Source organism: Protomyctophum parallelum (genome assembly GCF_964188405.1).
Source record: "Protomyctophum parallelum genome assembly, chromosome: 5".
Lineage (NCBI taxonomy): Eukaryota > Metazoa > Chordata > Actinopteri > Myctophiformes > Myctophidae > Protomyctophum > Protomyctophum parallelum.
Genome location: NC_139702.1, coordinates 38,415,597 through 38,432,865, shown reverse-complemented (window position 1 = coordinate 38,432,865; position 17,269 = coordinate 38,415,597). Strand labels below are relative to the sequence as shown.

Genomic DNA, 17,269 nt, shown 5'->3' with positions numbered 1-17,269 from the left:
TTAAAGCTGCACTACGTAACGTTCCTCTTCTACCATGGATTTGAACCCTGTTTCCAGCGCTAATGCTGACATTTTTACCATTGAGCTAATAAAGCCTGCATGCCTGCTCGGGGGATAATTTAATCTTGACCATCGGGTCAAAGAATGTGTCAGATCCTGTGTCTAGGTGAGACATCATGACCTTTTGACACGATCTAAATGTCTCAATAGAAGAGCGGGGAGACCAAATACAATATATCTTATACAAATATAACTTGGGGTCGTGTGGTTGTAAGTTATATTGTATTAACATACTTTGACCTTTGGGACACCCAATGTCCCAAAACGTATTTACACTTCGACTTTGATTAGCATACAGATTGGACAAAATGACATGTTATTAATTTAAGAAAAGGTAATAGCTGGTTCAACATTCTCTGCATACAAAATTGTGTCATGTTACCTCTTATTTAAGGAAGCTATGCTTATTCTTCCTTTCTAACTCTTTCTACTAACCTTTCCCTATTAGTGTTGACAAACAGGAGGACCTGGTCAACCTGTCCCTGCTGCCAGAAGACACTGGGAAGCCTGACGTGCTTCCTGCGTCCCTCGGCCTGCCTCTGCGTCTGGTCGGAGAGGACAAAGAGAAGCACAACCAGCGCATGAAGAGGACGCGCACATTGTCTCAGAACCAACAGGTTATACAGCGGCTGCCTTTCTATCTAGTTATTGCCTCCATTCTTCTATTCCTCCCAGTCTGTATTCTCTCCATACTGACACCCTGTCTCTCTCTCTCTTGAGCCTTCTGTCCTTAATTTCGGGCAAGGCAGAAATGCATTTCTCATTTAATTAAAAGTGCATTATGCATTTGCCTTAACTACAGATAGCCATTAAAATAAATCAGGGTTATTATGGTTAATTAGAAATGTAGCATGTTTCTTGAACATGTTTTTGATATATATCTGCATATCTTGACTTGTATGTCGTAAAAATAAATAAATAAACATTTCTATTCTTTCACTGTCCACGATCAGGCTGAGCATGTCCCCAAGAAGAAGACGAAAACAAAGAAATTAAAGACTGAAGACAATGACAGTGGAGTGGAGGTGTACTTCAGAGAGCAAGATGAACCAAATCCTGAGCAAGCAAAGGTTAAAAGAGCCACCTTCATCACTCTATTCCCTTCTCTCCTAATGTGCTTTTAACTTTGGGAATGATGTAGTTTATGACCTGACCTTGAAACTTGTCACTTTGTCACTTAGGTGAAGCCCAGCCCAGGGACTGGAGCCAGGCTTCAGGTGTCTGCAGGATTCTCATGGGATGTGGGTCTGAGCTCCCTGAAACCAGCCTCTGTGGCCCAGGATGTGGATTCCAGTGATGGGGAGGACCAAGCAGAAAACGGCAAGGTCTGGATACTAAGAATGCTAAGAATATGTTTTGGATATTAATTATGATACACATGTCCCCTTACAGCTTATGCCCCCTTACTTAATCTGCATACTTGAAGCACTTATCGCTCCTCTCAATTACCGTATATGAACGAGATGATAAATGGTTCATTTTATATAGAGCCTTTTATCCAAAGCGCTTTACATTAGGATTTAAATTCATCCATTCACACAAAATGAATGCGTATCTGCAAGCTCACAATGGGTCATGGTGTGACGTATGAACTTGTAGATCAGCTCTTCTAGCAATTCTTTAAATACTGTTGTGTGTCTGTACATACATAAAGTGTTTAACCCATTCTGACCTGAGATCAGATTCTAACGCACAGATGAATGGTGGTTCTTTAATGCATTTTGACCTGAGATCAGATTCTAACGCACAGGTGATTGGTGGTTCTTTAATGCATTTTGACCTGAGATCAGATTCTAAAAATGTCTTAAATCCTGACCGTTTAAAAAAATAGCAGACTTACAAGCTCGTAGTGGCGCGCTATGAGCTTGTAGATCTGCTATTTTTAAATAGCTAAAGCATAACGTAATGCTAACACCAAAACGGGTTCCCGCCCAGAATGGGTTAAATGTTTTGCACAGGGACACAGACACCAAGCCAGGCGGAGCTGGGGATTAACACACCATTTAGTCTTAATCCTATTATAGTCTTCTGAAATTGTTTAGTCTTAGTCTAGTTTTAGTCGACTACATATCAAAATATTAGGTGACCTTCACACCAGAAAGCTTTACTGCGATTAAAACGAATCCTGCTGCACATGGTCGGAAAGTGCACTTCGTTTGGCAGGTGTGAAGCATCATTCGAATCCGACTGCGCATCAAAGAACCGCATTCTACTTTGACCAAAAACGGGGGTTTCGCTTCGCTTCCAATCGCACTTGATTATGATTCGGTGCAGGTGTGGATGCAATCCGCAGCAAATAAAGGAAATTAAGCAAACAATGTGGCGGGTGAGGAGCTGAACACAGTTGGGGACGGAGAAGGCACATTTTACGCAGCGCAAAGATGTCCCGTTACCGTGGATAGACATGGTCAAATGAGGAGACCGAAGCCCTGAGGACGAGTACATTAATCAATTGCTTAAGGAAACGCATAAAAACACTGCAGTGTAGCCTACAGAATATTCTGTCTGTGCGTGCCGTAAACATGGAGTGCTGTCACTGTGTGGGGAGTAGGGACTTTGTCTGTCTGTGCCTGTGCCTCTATGCAATGTTAATTTAGCCAGAAAAGACTTGGTCAAATGTAGTCTTCTGAAATTGTCTTTCTTAGTCGACTAAATAATGTAAATATCAAAATCTTAGTCCTTTAGTCTTAGTCAACAAAATGAACACTGATTTACACAACTCTCCTCATATTTGTCTCACCGCTCTGATTAATTTTCCCCTCCCAACACAACCCCACATGCTTGTATCCCTGTTGCAGCCTCAGAAGAAGTCTCGCCATGAGTTATCGCAGGATAAAAAGGTGGCCGAGAAGGCCCTTGTGCAGCGGGAGGCCGAGCTGATGGATCCCACCATGAGACCTCAGGACATGTTGGCCTTTGAGCGGCTGCTCCTGGCCTCTCCAGACAGCTCACTACTCTGGCTCCAGTACATGGCCCACCATCTGCAGGCCACGCAGATCGAACAGGCCCGCGCCGTGGCCGAGAGGGCTCTGAAGACCATCTCCTTCAGGTGAGCGGAGGTGTATGTTGTATGTTTGCACATAATGTGAAATGTATCCATCCTAGGAGCAGCGAGCAGCCGTTGGTGTGAAGCGCCATTTTAAGAATTTGACATTCTTTAAAAAAAAATAGGTATAGGTAAACGTATAGTTATTTTATTTGTAAATGTAGAAATAAAAATGAGTAAACGTTTATTTTTACTGTAGGTTGGGGGGGGGGGGGGGGGGGGGTGTGATTGGAGTTGTGTTTCCAGTAGGTAGCATGGATAGAATTACAAATTACAAATTTGCCATTTAGTAGACTCTCTTAATCCAGAGCCATTTACAATAAGCAAGAACAACACACGGTAAATCAAATGCATAGAAATAGTCATCTAGGACAGGAGTTCTCAACGTTTTTGGCTGGGGGGGACCCCAGGAAATGCTTCTTTGGCCATTTCTCTGCCATGTCTTTTTTTTTTTTTCATAATCTGGGGACCCTCCAAAATAATTTGGCGACCCCCAGGTTGAGATAGGTGAGGTGGATCAGACTTTGAAGATATGGGGGTGCCATACCTACCTTTGGCATTCATGTCCATCGTGTGTGAGCATTCATTTTGGATCCTTTGTATCGTTTCCTCTGTTTGTCTAGAGAGGAACAGGAGAAGCTGAACATTTGGGTAGCCCTGTTGAACCTGGAGAACATGTACGGCACACAGGAAAGCCTGAAGAAAGTGTTTGAGCGGGCCGTGCAGTTCTGTGAGCCCATGCCAGTCTATCAGCAGCTGGCTGACATCTATGCCAAGTCCAACAAGCCCAAGGTACCGTCCGTCCAGTGGGTGATGAGGCCCACCCGCTTAACATGTGTCCATTCATTGGTCCTGTAGCTATGAATGTGATTTGTGTTGAGTGACTGTGTATGTGTCTGCATGTGTGTGCCCAGGATGCTGAGGGCCTGTATAAGACCATGGTGAAGCGTTTCTGTTGAGTGACTGTGTAAGTGTGCATGTGTGTGCCCAGGATGCTGAGGGCCTGTATAAAGTGACTGTGTAATGTATGTGTGTGCCCAGGATGCTGAGGGCCTGTATAAGACCATGGTGAAGCGCTTCCGTCAGAACCAGGCCGTGTGGTTGAGTTACGGGACCTTCCTGCTCCAGCAGGGCCAGAGTGACGCTGCCAGTGCTCTCCTGCAGAGGGCACTCAAGAGCTTGCCCTCGAAAGAAAGTAAGAGATTCTCACTTCTATAAAGCCTAGCATGTGTATTACCGCTCCACTGTTTCAAGAGTCTGTTATGACAATTATTTATATATATTAATTGGTTTTTTCGTTTTTTTTTTTATTATGATTTATTTATTTATGACTTTGTTTTTAGAGAAGCGATACCAAAGCGATACCAAAAGGTGACTGTAACTGAGAATCGTTACTAGCATCATTACATCACAATGGTCTTCCCTATAACTGCGTGGAATATTGTTAAACTTTATTTTCACTAAATGTGAAATTAATCAATATTGAGCAACTGTGTGGCATATTTCTCGCCCTAAAATCATATCAAACTGTTTCTGTACGACTATAGATAGTTCCCAGTCAGCATTGAGCCTTTAGCACTTTTAAGAGAGATTAGACGTTGCTATGACGATCAGCTACATAGAGGGGCTACTCTTCTGCAGTGGGAAAACAAAGTACCTGGTACCTGCACACCCCCAGTCACTTTCGTTTAGCAAGACTGAATATTACCTCCATCTCAGTAAATCTCCAGGTTTACCCCTTCATGTTCTTCACTCTCTATTCTTTTTCAGGTGTAGATGTGATCACCAAGTTTGCCCACCTGGAGTTCCGATATGGTGATCCAGAGAGAGGCCGCGCCATGTTTGACAAGACCCTGAGCAGCTATCCCAAACGTACAGACCTGTGGTCCATCTTTATTGATCTTATGGTCAAACATGGGTCACAAAAGGAAATTAGGTGAGGCAAAAGCTCTGTTTTAAATGCCATCTAAGTGGCTGCATATAGGGAAATACATTTCTATTTACAAATAGTCAATAGAGGCAACAGTATGGACTACTTTAACAATAGCATAAATATATCATATCTCTGTCCTTTTGTGACTTCCACTCTCCGCAGGGCACTCTTTGACCGCGTGATACACCTGAGTCTGGGTGTGAAAAAGATCAAGTTCTTCTTCAAGCGCTACTTGGAATATGAGAAGAAACATGGCACGCCAGAGAGCATCCAGGCCGTGAAGGAGAAGGCGTTGGAGTTTGTGGAGGCTAAAGGCACTGAGGCTGCCTGCTAGAGGCCTGACACACCAAGCGTGACTACAGCCATGAGTATGCACACGTTCTACTAAGTCTAGATCTCTGCCTACCAGCTCTAGCTGACTCAGTGACTCTTGCTGGACATGGCATTTGCATATCATGCAGATTATGCACACGTTTTATTCTTTCCAAAACTGCTCCTCGATTGTGACTTGGCTGAATTAAGTGGTGAACAGAGACTTTGGGGCCATTGTTTTGTAATAAGACAACAGTGTAAACTGTAAAGTGTCCCCCTTCTAAATGACAATGGATATTTGACGAGTTGTATGCTCATTTTGTATGATAATGAAAGCTATGAAGATGATGCATGCAATTAATATTGTTTTGTCAATTCGGTGATGCTTCCTGACTTCACTGTCGGAGAAGAAGAAAAATCTGCAATAACTTCACAACATTTAGTTATTGACGAATCCACCACCATTACAATACATTTTATTTAAAAGCAACAAATACAAAATAACAATGGATAGGGAGTAGGTCACGTTTACATATAGTACATACAGGCAAGGCTAGCTGTCTACCGGTCTCTTTTATAAGGAAAGGTCCTGGGACACAATCTGTAGAAATACAGTCTTGCGTCCATCATCACAACCGTAGTTGAGATCACACTGGTCTTTGTGAAGGTTTTAGCCATCACTTCTGGCTAACCTACATTGGCAGTATGTATTGACGATGTATGTGTGGCACAAAGTTACAAGGTGGCTGACGTGGTTTGTGCTGCTGGCTGTGTTGTTAACACCCCTGAGATAATAGAGGTATCCACATGGATGCTACCCACCAACGACCTTCTCTAAATGCTGAGTGGCTGTCTCTGGCCATGCTGTGCCTGTCATCCAGTGGCAGGGATAAAGCCACCATCATGTTTTGGTTGGGTTTTGTAGATGCAGGAAATGCATGTGGAAATGTGCCACAGTCCAAAATGATCTCTGCATCCTGCTGCCACTTTTAATTACTGATGTAATCAAATCATGGTACCGTCAATATCCAGTCATCACCTCACTCGGACATCAGCAGAATGTGAGATGTCCTTGACGTGATGGCGGTCCATCAACTTTTTGTGTGTTTTAGTTGTGGATTTCCCCCCAGCCTCGTCACACTTCCTCAGGGTCCTCTGATCCATGGGGAGGGTCATTGTGCAACCGGAGGATGGGCTTGTTACACATTGGGCACACGCTGCGAATCTCCAGCCATTTCAACAGGCACCTACGAACACACACACACAGCAATTGTAAGGTCAACATGAGCTGTTAGTGCACACTTCTTAGGTCGTCAATGTTTTGGAAAATAGTAGGAGAGTCTGACTGCTAAGATATTGGACTTTCATATTGTTCATTGTAGATTTATCTAAGCTGCACAAAGAATCTGATTCCCCACAATACACCATTTGTTCATGCTATAAGTATTCATAAATCGTAAAATAATAACTTTGCAGCTCGCTGAAAATGTTCAACAGCCTGACAAGCTGGCAACAGTGAGTATAAATTACCCATAACTCTGAATTCTCTGTTAACTCTTTTTATAGAATAGAAATGTTTTTTTTATTTCCACAACTGTATTTTTGTTTTGTATTTCCGCAACTGTATTTTTGTAAAATATATTTCCATGGAAGAAGTGGACCACAAAGGGTGTGCACAGGCCATCACATACGGCTGATTAAGAGAAGGGGAGGGCATGGAAAGATGTTTGTCCCAGCCAGCCATTGGCTGTTTTGTATGCTCTGAAGATCACTTGTCTGAAAGCTCAGTCTAATAAAATGGAACACGGCTTTTGGCAAAGGTGTACAGATTCCTCTCCTTTTGCAGAGACTTGTTAATTCATGACTTAAGCCAGGTTAGCAGCTGTCTATCCATGACATTAACTCTGAGGTAAAACTGATTTACAAGATCCTATACTAATATTTCTTTGAGGCTGTGCGGATGTACTGTAATTACAGCCTTGTTAACGGTGTGCGACATAAGAAAGGCTTAATCATTCAGTTTAAATTAATTTACTGATTTATACAGTGCAGGTGCTTGTTTGCATGTTAAACGGGCACTTAACCTTCAGGTGTGCAGATGATTTTCATGACTTGTTTTCATTTTTAAACATAATTTTGAATTGGTTTCAGTTGGGAATGGATCTGGCCTTCAAGTTCTGTTCAGTAAGTGTATGGTAATTACAGCGGAAAACTTGAAACAAAACATTCTGTAAGTATGTATTTAACACTCACTTCTTATGAAATGCATGGGAACATGGACACACTCCCAGTTCATCCCTTGTCCTAAACTCTTCCAGACACACTGCACAAGTTTGCTGCAGGAAAAACAACAGTCGGTTAGATTGTGTGTTGTGCAAGAATGTGCTTCAGCAATGGTAACGCCACAAACTGCAAGAGAAATGTAAGATCAGATTCCCAGCACAATTTCTGTTTCAATACTTAAACATTGCATTCACATACGCATACTTTAGGGTTACAACAATTGATGAATTGATTATTTTTTTTAACTTTTTTATTAAGATCTACAAGCTCAAGGCATCGCCGCGACACGTGAGTGTGTAGATCGGCTGTTTTCTATATTTTTGCGTGACCATTGTACTGAAGTATAAATGGGTATAATTAGTATAATTGATTTATTCAATTGTAAAACTTATCAGAATTGTATCATGTCTATATATACACACACGCATAACAGTATATTGTTTCTTAATTATTTGATTAATCAGGATAATGTCTCAATGTACCTTTCAAGAAAATGAAAACAAATCTAAACCCACTGTAATCCCTCACCAGCTCTACTGTACACTACCACAACTCTTACAGTAAACCACAGTTATTGTCATTGCATGATGGCGCGGGTGTGCAAGTGTAAGCACTGCTTGTCAATCACATCCGCGAGGCAAACATGATTGCACCAACAGTCCAACAACCCTAATGGTATGACTCATGGTGGGCTGGCATATACAAACATATGTGTTTATAAACATTCATTTGATTGCTGTACAAGTTAATATTTACATTGACCTGAGGCTGCCTGTAAAACTATTCCACAAATGTCCTTTCAAAACAGAATGTACTAGTTTCAAGGAGTTGTATACTAGAAAGCCACTTACTCCTAAAAGGCTCAGTTTCTTGCTTGCTCCTTTCAGTACCACCTACAGCAGGAGAGAGTGAGAGGTGTCGGTATTATAACATTGGCAATTTGGCAGTAAAGCTAATGGAATGAAGTGTACACAACTTCGGTTTTGTGTTATGAATGTCGATTTTAGGGCACAGTAGGGCACAGTAAAATCTGGAGCTTTCATTGAACCACATTAACCGTGGCATCCGTTTTTGCCAAATTGTAGCGCATTTTTAAAAATGTTCCCCACCTGAAAATTGCAGATCTACAACCTCCCAACCCATTGCAATGTGAACTTGTAGATTTGCTATTTTCATAATTCAGCCTACAATTAACTATATAGGGCACACTTGGTTAAGTATGGGAGTGTAGCCTTAATTTTGCTATGTAATCTGCAGAGTGATCAGTCGTTTTGTGCTATTTAGTATTTGAATACATGGGTCAATTGATAAACAACAAAGACGCCAGTCTTCCTGAGGGGAAGCAACTGTCCATGCTTCAGAGTGTCACTCCCCGGTGCTAATCCTAAATGCTGGACTGTGCTCTTGACACTACTGCATGCGTTTTCACATGGTGTGTGAACATGAGAGAATATTAGGGACTTGGCAAAGACACGGATGGATTAACCCTTAGAAGGGCAATAACTAATAAATGCGTTATTCAATAACGTTCTGAGTGTGGGGGAAAACGAATTTCTTCGTTTTTTTTTTTTTTAATGAATATCGGTAGATTAATAACCTCCGCATCGCTGTGTGAAGTCCCTTTGTTGAAATTTCAACTACAATACCCAGAAATCCCGTGTCACGTAACACATGCGCACATCGTTGGCTATAAAAACGTGTCCGCCCCCTGCGGTTCTGCATGGGGACTCACTCTCAGACAGTTGGTGGCGTGTCGAAAGTGATTGAGTATATTTAGCGATTATATTTAGTTTAGATGTATTAGTTAGTAGTCTGTTGTCTGTCTGGTGCGTCAGATGACAATGGAGGAACACCTCTGTACGATCTTCGTCCTGAAGGACCGGCCGCGTAACCTCTTTATGCTGAGCAAGCCAGCTGTTGCGGGCTTTCCGACCGCCTGGCTCGAGCGATGTCATCGTACTCCGATCTGGACGGGTGACCAGATTTTTCTATGGTAAGAATCTTATTGTCTGAAACATTATATGCTATATCTATTCAGTGTGTCTGATCCGCCGCTGAGCTAATGTATAATGGATGGATGGATGTTCCATCCATCCATGCTACTGCTACTGCTAGCAACCACTGGGGCTTTCAAATAGATCTGTATTGAGCTTACATGATCAAATGAACGTATTGTACCGTGGTTTATATGCTATATATTATGAGAAATGTTCCATTACTTCCCCCCCTTCCATATATTCAGATCGCTATGATGATTGCAGTTTTTTGTTTTTTTTTGCCGAGCCTCGAGCACAGGCCGCAGCCTGTAATGCTAGCTGCTAGCAACTCCTCGGCAAATTAAAAAAAACAAAACAGCGACCATAAATAGCGATCTGAATATATATGGGAGGAGGGGAAGTAATGGAACATTTCTCATAATATATAGCATATAAACCACGGTACAATACGTTAATTTGATCATCATGCAAGCGCAATACTAATACTAATAAAAAGTATAATAAATTAGCTTAGCCGCCTGCATTACAGTACCAGCGGCAAAGTAAAGAACAATGACGTACATTTCGTTGTGATAATTAAATTGATGATCAACACTGATGTGTGTTGGCTACAATGTGTTGGCTCTGAAATGGATCAACACTTGTAATTTCTGCAAATAAATCTAACTTGTCTGTCTATCTATCTATCTAGATCCATGACCCACTCCAGAGTGAAGAAATGGACGGATGTCTCCTCCTCCTCCTCCTCTGCCCAGTGATGTCGACTTCTCCACCACCAACATTAGATAGTCCAGGAGATTTTTTGTCCTGCTTGTGCAACAAGAACGCATTGTACATTGTACAATTGAACGGACAATTGAACGCATTGTACATTGCCATCTGAAACAGGTAGAACTTTACAGGCCACTTGTATGACTTACGGGCAAACGGGTAATACGAGATGTGTTGATCTAGTTTGTCCACACCATTCATATACTTGTGGTGTACTGGTCAACACAATGTGGCTTCATTTTGTCCTCCCTGACTGGCTGGCCTGGCGTCAGTTTGCGTCAGGCCTTGGCTCTCAGTGACTTTGACCATCGTGTGTGGGTGGATGGTGGTGCACATCTTCGCCACCTTCTTGTCCCGCCAAGCCAACAGCATCACCCCGTCATGTTGTGGCGCATGAGAGTCTCGCCCGGCTTCATGTCATTTGGTTTGCTAAGCCGCTTCATCTCCCTGTTCTTCCTCATGGTCCCACATACATGGGTTCCCAAAGACAGTAGCAAAGTACACCTGGAGTCTCCTGGTTACTGAAATGAAGAAACCGCTTGAGCAGCAGAAACCGGGCCAGTTTCATGGTTCTCCTGAACTGCGGTGTCTCATTAGCCTTACACCTAGACCAGTAGGACACGAGGGGTGGCTTCTTCACGATGCCAGTAAGGAAATAGAGGCCGAAGAAGTTTTTCAGCTCGATCACAGACACATCCGTGTGGAATATACACAATACACACGTTTGCGATGGACTGCGCTGCATAGCGGTCGCCGGTTAGTCTCATCACAGATGTACTGGAGCAGATCTCCGGTGGTTCAGGGGGGGAGGAGGGGGGGCAGTGGGTGTCCTATTGCATTATAATTATGTTTGTAAGAAAAAGAAATAAAACTTGCACTTTTCAAATCCGAGATACATCTCATGTCTATTTTTACACTATTCTGAGGTTTATGTTCTGACTAAGCGAGTTTCAACTGTGATTTACTCTGTAACGGTAGATGGTAAGAACCCAATTTTTTTTTTATATAATACAGTACATTCAAGTCTACATTTCTAATACATATCATAGGCACCAAGTCCGGAAAACTATGTCATTGGATGTGTTTTTTATCAAAACTGTGTTTCTTCATAACAGGTTTTTGAGATACATGAATGAATAGACTAGGGTACTGGTAAGACTATGTAAACATATTATATATCGAAATCTTCGTTAAAATGTCAAGTTTCAGGAAAGAATAACATTTAGTTTCTATCTTGTTCCAGTAGGGCGCAGTAGGCAGTTTTAGCTGGGTTGGTCAGTTTGCTCTTGACTGACCTTGCTATTTATAGATGGCAAAATATCTACAGTGGTAGATGTGGGAAACTTTATTTTTTTATTATTGAACTAGACAACTCACCCTTTAAAATGAGATATGTCATAGGTATGTGCTCCCTGTAGAAAAAAACTTGTTACCAAAATAAACTTTAAAACGCCTGTATCTTTTTTCCATGTGCTAAAAACACTACATTGTGTAAGCGCATTCTTTTTTAAATGGCTTCCAACACAAAAACTAAACATTGTATCAACTCAATTCATTTTTTTCCTGGAAGCAAACTTGTCAAGCTTTCTCTGAAGGTCTTCTATTGTCGCAGAGAATTTTCAATAAATCATTCAAAAACGCATTTCTCCCATTGAGAAAAGGGGATTTGACATGGGATTTGACTTTAAACCCTCAAAGAGTGAGCAACTACTGTTTTGTCAAGGTCATCTATAAAGGAGTGTGTTAAGTTTCACACATGGCCACAACAGTGTGAAATGGCAGTGGTTGTATTTTTAACCTATCTCAGAACCCGGTGTTAAATGTACTCCTGTAGTGACAGTTGCTGCAATAACACACCTCGTTGTAGCTGAACTGCTCCCTTGTTCCCTGTTGTTTCAATCTTGATGATCAGACGATTATACACACGGTACAGAGAATGAGAGGGAGATGGGGAGAGAGAAAGTTATTGGAGTAATTTGAAACCATTGTAATTGTAAATTGTCAACTGGAATTAGTGTGTGATATAGTAATATACTATAGTTAGTTTAGATGCAGTCATGGTGTTGTTTCTGTACTCTAGGCATCTCTACAACAGTGCCTATTGTCTCAAACGATACTGCTTTCATAGTAGGAACCTGTTAGAAAATGTAATGAATAATATAAATAACACATGTATATAACTTCCTGCATTTCGTTCTGTTGCAGAGAGCATTGCACTGTACTTGCCTAGTGCCTACACAGTAAAATCCTAAATGTTGGGTCCATTTGGTTACATTTGTACACTGGATGCATTAACACAGAGGATTTGACTGTGTAGCCAGCACAACTATCAATGCATTCCTCCTTCCTTCATTCTTCTCCTTCACCTCCAAAACCAAATCAATACACTCATCTTTCCTCAACCTCCTCCCCATACCTGAACAGATAGCAGCAGAAGATGAGGCTGAGCATAAAGACGAAGAGACCAATGCCCAACACAATGATGTACACATTGAGAGGGAGGTGGTAGATGTCTGACGTCATGGTGGTGGTGCAGTACTGGGGGTCCGAGTGCTGCCGGAAACCCCAAAACACACTGGTATCCTGGAAAGAAGAGCAAGTAAATATTGCACCTTATTACAAAGCACACTGACATCCTAATAAGGGACAATAGCTTTCTTCACAGATGTGTTCATAAAGGGGTGTACTATCACAGAAAAAAATGTTCCTACCCAACTCCCTTGGGAAACTTTGTGACAGCTGCTGAAAGTTGGGGCACCATTATCAACCAATAATGCCCATAGCCGTCAGCCGTGGAGTGTTTTTCGTGCAAAACTAATGCTTGGAATGGATTCAGCATCATGAAAACCCCATAGTTTGACATGTCACATGCTACCTATAGTATAATGAAATTTGGAATTCTTTGCCTTATATTGGTTGATAATGGTACCCCAACTTTCAGCAGCTGTCACAAAGTTGAGTTGGGTTGGAACAATTTTTTCTGTGATAGTACTTTTATGAACAACCAAGAAGAACAAATACATCTCAACGTTCAAGGTTCTTTATTATTTGTCTCCCGAGGAAGAAATTTGTCTTAGACAAAGGGCCCGCATGCAAGCGTAGCCCTTATGTCCATGTCGCCGCAGTGCAGCGCCAAATACATCTTTCTTGCATCATAGAAAAATAAAACATAGAGGGGAGGGGGGGTAAGAAGTCATCACATCACATTTCAAGTAAGATGATAATACTCGGCATACATCTGTGTGGACACTCTTGTGTGATCATTGTGGTTGGGGAGTGAACCAGCTAAATGCAAAGTGGTTTAAGCTTTAAGCAAGTGGCCAATTTCACGGGATTGGTGAGATCACACAGCCAACTCAGATTTTGTGGCAGTACAGAGAAATTCACCACTTCCAGAGGATTAATGTGAAATGGGAACTCAAATTCTGCGAATAATATTTCATTGTAGGTCATGCCTCCAAGAGGAGTTAACTGGTGGGGGGGGGGGGGGGGGGGAGTGAGATATATAAAAATGAAGAATTTCTCTCTAAAACAATTATAGCAATGAAGTAAAGCTAACTTACAGCCAGAAGCTAGCGTTAACTTATAGCTACATCATGAAACGGGACTTGAAAGAGAGGCGATGACCATGGTTATAATATTCAATGAAGTTAGAAGACTGGGCAGAATTAGATATCCTCTAGTAGTGAAGTCTATATTGATTAAATATAGTTTTTCTATTGACTTTCTTTGTTATGTAGTAATGTTTGGCTAGTCTGTGTGTGTGTGTGTGTGTGTGTGTGTGTGTGTGTGTGTGTGTGTGTGTGTGTGTGTGTGTGTGTGTGTGTGTGTACACACACACACACACACACACACACACACACTATAAAATATAGTGTAGTTGTAATACACTCATTATACCACACAATTACTGACTTTCAAATGGAAAAACATGATATTTAATCAATATAGAGGGAAACTATAATTCTGTCCAGTTTTCTGACTTCATTGAATATTATGAACATCGGCATCACCTCTCTTTCAACATTCAGGACAGTTAAAGCTTGCTATGTCTGTAGGCCTTGGGCAGCATTGCTTCCTATATTTCATTTGTGACTTAATTGATTTGGAGAGCAGTTCTTTCTTTCTTTCTTTGCAAACACTGTTAAAGTTGGCCTTGATCTTATCCTCTTTATGACTTCACAGTAATATAATTCTCTGCATTCTTTGCTCTATGCCAAGTTAACACACTGAAGAATATGTGTTAGAAGAAATGGACCTATATGGGGCTCAGGTCTTGTGGTGTACTACTAACACAAAACATCAGACCACTAATAGCAATTGCTCTACAAGGCACAAGGGTCTTATTGCACATGACTTTGGCCCTGTCTCCACACAGCAAGAGACTGTTGCAATATTGACTGTAAAATGACAAGCAAATATTTGGTGAGAAAGTTAGGTTAAATGACTGGCATCTGGAGGTGACTGACTGGATCTCTGTGTAATTGGCTGTGAACAAGATAAACATGGTGGACAGACAGGCGCACTGCTTCCGCCACACCACCATCTGTTCCACAGACCCTCCTGAGGTAGGTGTGTGTGTGTGTGTGTGTGTGTGTGTGTGTGTGTGTGTGTGTGTGTGTGTGTGTGTGTGTGTGTGTGTGTGTGTGTGTGTGTGTGTGTGTGTGTGTGTGTGTGTGTGTGTGTGTGTGTGTGTGTGTGTGTGTGTGTGTGTGTGTGTGTGTGTGTGTGTGTGTGTGTTAGTAGCTGGCTGTTGAGGAGATTACATTAACTAGAAAGCACTCTGGGGAGCAGAGCACCATTTGGCCAAACAATGGCAAAGGAAGCCTCACTTCCATATGCCCTGCGTGTCCTTATTAATTTGCACCGTAGATGGCTGCCCTTTGCCAGTCTAAACGACCATGTGTCTCTCTTTAGAGTGATTTAATGGCTACAGCTTGTACCCTGTGGGGGGTACGAGTTGGATTATTAGACATTGGTAGGTGGAGCTAGTCTCTACACAAGAGGTGCAGAGTTATAAGCCTGTAAACCAGACGAATCTGCCACAGGGGAAAGATAAAGTCCCTGGGGAGATTGGTCTGGCACTCCTTTGAATTACATTTCAGCTATTCAAAGTGAGACTTTTGTTGCTGTGACGTTAATACTGTTTGCAACCATCTCCTTGGAAATAAATCTTCCATACCGAAGTTCCAGACTTATATCCACAGAGTGATATTAGTCTGGCCAGACGGCCGTGTCAGTAGACACACAATATTCAGTTCATTCTGTAAGACAGAATTAATTCATATCTGTACTGTAGAATCACAGTACAACATAATTGACAGCCTTAGAAATACGTAAAGAAGTCCATGCAGCATGCTAAGGCCAGCAGAAGGTAAAAGTACCTGTTTGACTCTGAGGAAGGTGAAATTCAAAATGTCAGTAACCACTGCAAAACAATAATACACGTGCCACTGCAGACCAGTCGAGTGCTCCAGTATATTTTGCTTGGGTAGTCTCTCCTGAAGTGCCCAGGTATTATTATTTTCCTTATTTATTTTGTCTTATAAATACATTTTATTTAAACTGTCCATTCCACCATCCCCAAAACTCAGATCGACTACCATCCCGTCCCTCATCTCCTTGCCATAATTCTCAAGTATATCCATTAATTAAAGCCTGTCAGCTGGCAGGCAGCAACAGAGTGGCCGAGTAGAATGGTTAAGAGAGACAAGCAAGTATTATTATCTGTGTGTAGGGCAGGCTACTAGCCTCATGTGTTTGGCAGACGGTGGAGAAAATCACTTACCGTTACACCATTGGAATGGTTGGATGAAATTTGACTCCTTAGGGCGGCAGCAGTGGATTCAGACCCTGTCGAGAGAAGGTCGGTCTGGATCGGTGCCAAGCTGGGAGGATTGGGTTGGTGGAGCTCCAAGCCTTTGGTTCGGCCTTGTACTGTACACTCCTTTGTGGGTTTATGTGTAGCTTGTTCGTCCGTCCCCCCCAAAACCGGATTTTGAGATTCCACAAATCCTTGAGAGGTGGTGCAGATTTGGCTCAGGAATCTCTGCTACCCTGCATTCCCAAATCTGGATTAACCCCAGCTAATTGAGATGGGGGGGATTGGGGCTGGGAATGGGATTGAAGACTTCATGGGCGCCTGAATCCTGGAAGTCAACACACAGATGATGTCATCCCAGCAGAAGCTGGGATGTTAGAAAGGAAGACAGGAAGTTAGAAAGGAAGACAAAAGAAAAATCTTGTTCAGTGGCACTTTACCACCATATCAATGTCATTGTTATCAATGTCATTGAGGAGTTGGTCCGTTAACTAAAGGCGAGTACGTTTTTTAAAACACGTTTCTGTGTCAAAACCAAAAATGCTTACCTTTACAGTACAAAAACATCCCCCTTGACCTCAGCGTGCCTGAACAGCAGTCGCTCCTCCACATCAACTTCAATGTCATCCAGACTGACAGTCCCTGTCCGATGAGGGTAATTTGCTGGCATTAGTTTACGCTTTGTCCTCTTCCCAAAGCTTCTTTTTAACAGAGGATTTTCAAAAGCCTCATCCCTCTTTCCTCTCCTCCGCGGTCTCCTCCTCCAATCCTCTGATCTCGTAGGGGGTATTCCTCCTCTTTAGCCGAGGCAAAAGCTCTGCTTCCCTCAACCCAAACAAAGAGCTGGCCTGAACGTGGCTCCATGCAAACAGTCTCAAGCTGTGTTAGGTATTTTGCTAGTGTGTCTGACTCTGAGTCAGTGTATGTGTGTGTGTGTGTGTGTGTGTGTGTGTGGGGGGGGGGGGGATCCTACTCTCCCTCTAACCATCTGTTCCTTCAATTGAGAAAAAATTTGAGACAAAGTGTGTGTGTGTGTGTGTGTGTGT

At 42.2% G+C, this 17,269-nt stretch overlaps 2 protein-coding genes across 3 annotated transcripts in view; one reads left to right on the top strand and one right to left on the bottom strand.

The window, feature by feature from the left end:
* pdcd11 (programmed cell death 11) overlaps positions 1–7,170 on the top strand; it is a 25,665-nt gene extending 18,495 nt beyond the window's left edge. The window contains exons 29-36 of the mRNA XM_083765688.1: positions 509–678; positions 1,009–1,130; positions 1,242–1,385; positions 2,859–3,109; positions 3,730–3,898; positions 4,148–4,301; positions 4,877–5,042; positions 5,202–7,170. Coding sequence (XP_083621814.1) covers positions 509–678; positions 1,009–1,130; positions 1,242–1,385; positions 2,859–3,109; positions 3,730–3,898; positions 4,148–4,301; positions 4,877–5,042; positions 5,202–5,373 — 1,348 coding nt within the window. The 3' untranslated portion in view covers positions 5,374–7,170. The remainder of the gene's footprint in view (positions 1–508; positions 679–1,008; positions 1,131–1,241; positions 1,386–2,858; positions 3,110–3,729; positions 3,899–4,147; positions 4,302–4,876; positions 5,043–5,201) is intronic.
* LOC310859276 (RING finger protein 122-like) lies at positions 5,814–17,269 on the bottom strand. Of its 2 annotated transcripts, none has more exons than XM_083765708.1 (7): positions 16,772–17,269; positions 16,191–16,590; positions 12,819–12,985; positions 12,260–12,302; positions 8,486–8,527; positions 7,605–7,687; positions 5,814–6,598 (listed from the first exon to the last, which is right to left on the bottom strand). In XM_083765708.1, exons 3-7 carry the CDS (start codon positions 12,923–12,925, stop codon positions 6,487–6,489), a joined length of 387 nt encoding a protein of 128 aa, XP_083621834.1. In that variant the 5' UTR covers positions 12,926–12,985; positions 16,191–16,590; positions 16,772–17,269; the 3' UTR covers positions 5,814–6,486. The 2 variants fall into 2 exon arrangements, with proteins under 2 accessions (XP_083621834.1, XP_083621833.1); XM_083765707.1 differs by having other exon boundaries at positions 16,191–16,551.

Coding starts and splice junctions, on each gene's coding strand:
- LOC310859276 (XM_083765708.1), bottom strand. CDS start 12,925: ATGACGTCAGACATCTACCACCTCCCTCTCAATGTGTACATCATTGTG. Junction 8,528..12,259: donor AGCAGTTCAGCTACAACGAG/GTGTGTTATTGC, acceptor CTCCTGCTGTAG/GTGGTACTGAAAGGAGCAAG. Junction 6,599..7,604: donor TCCCATGCATTTCATAAGAA/GTGAGTGTTAAA, acceptor GTGTGTTCGTAG/GTGCCTGTTGAAATGGCTGG.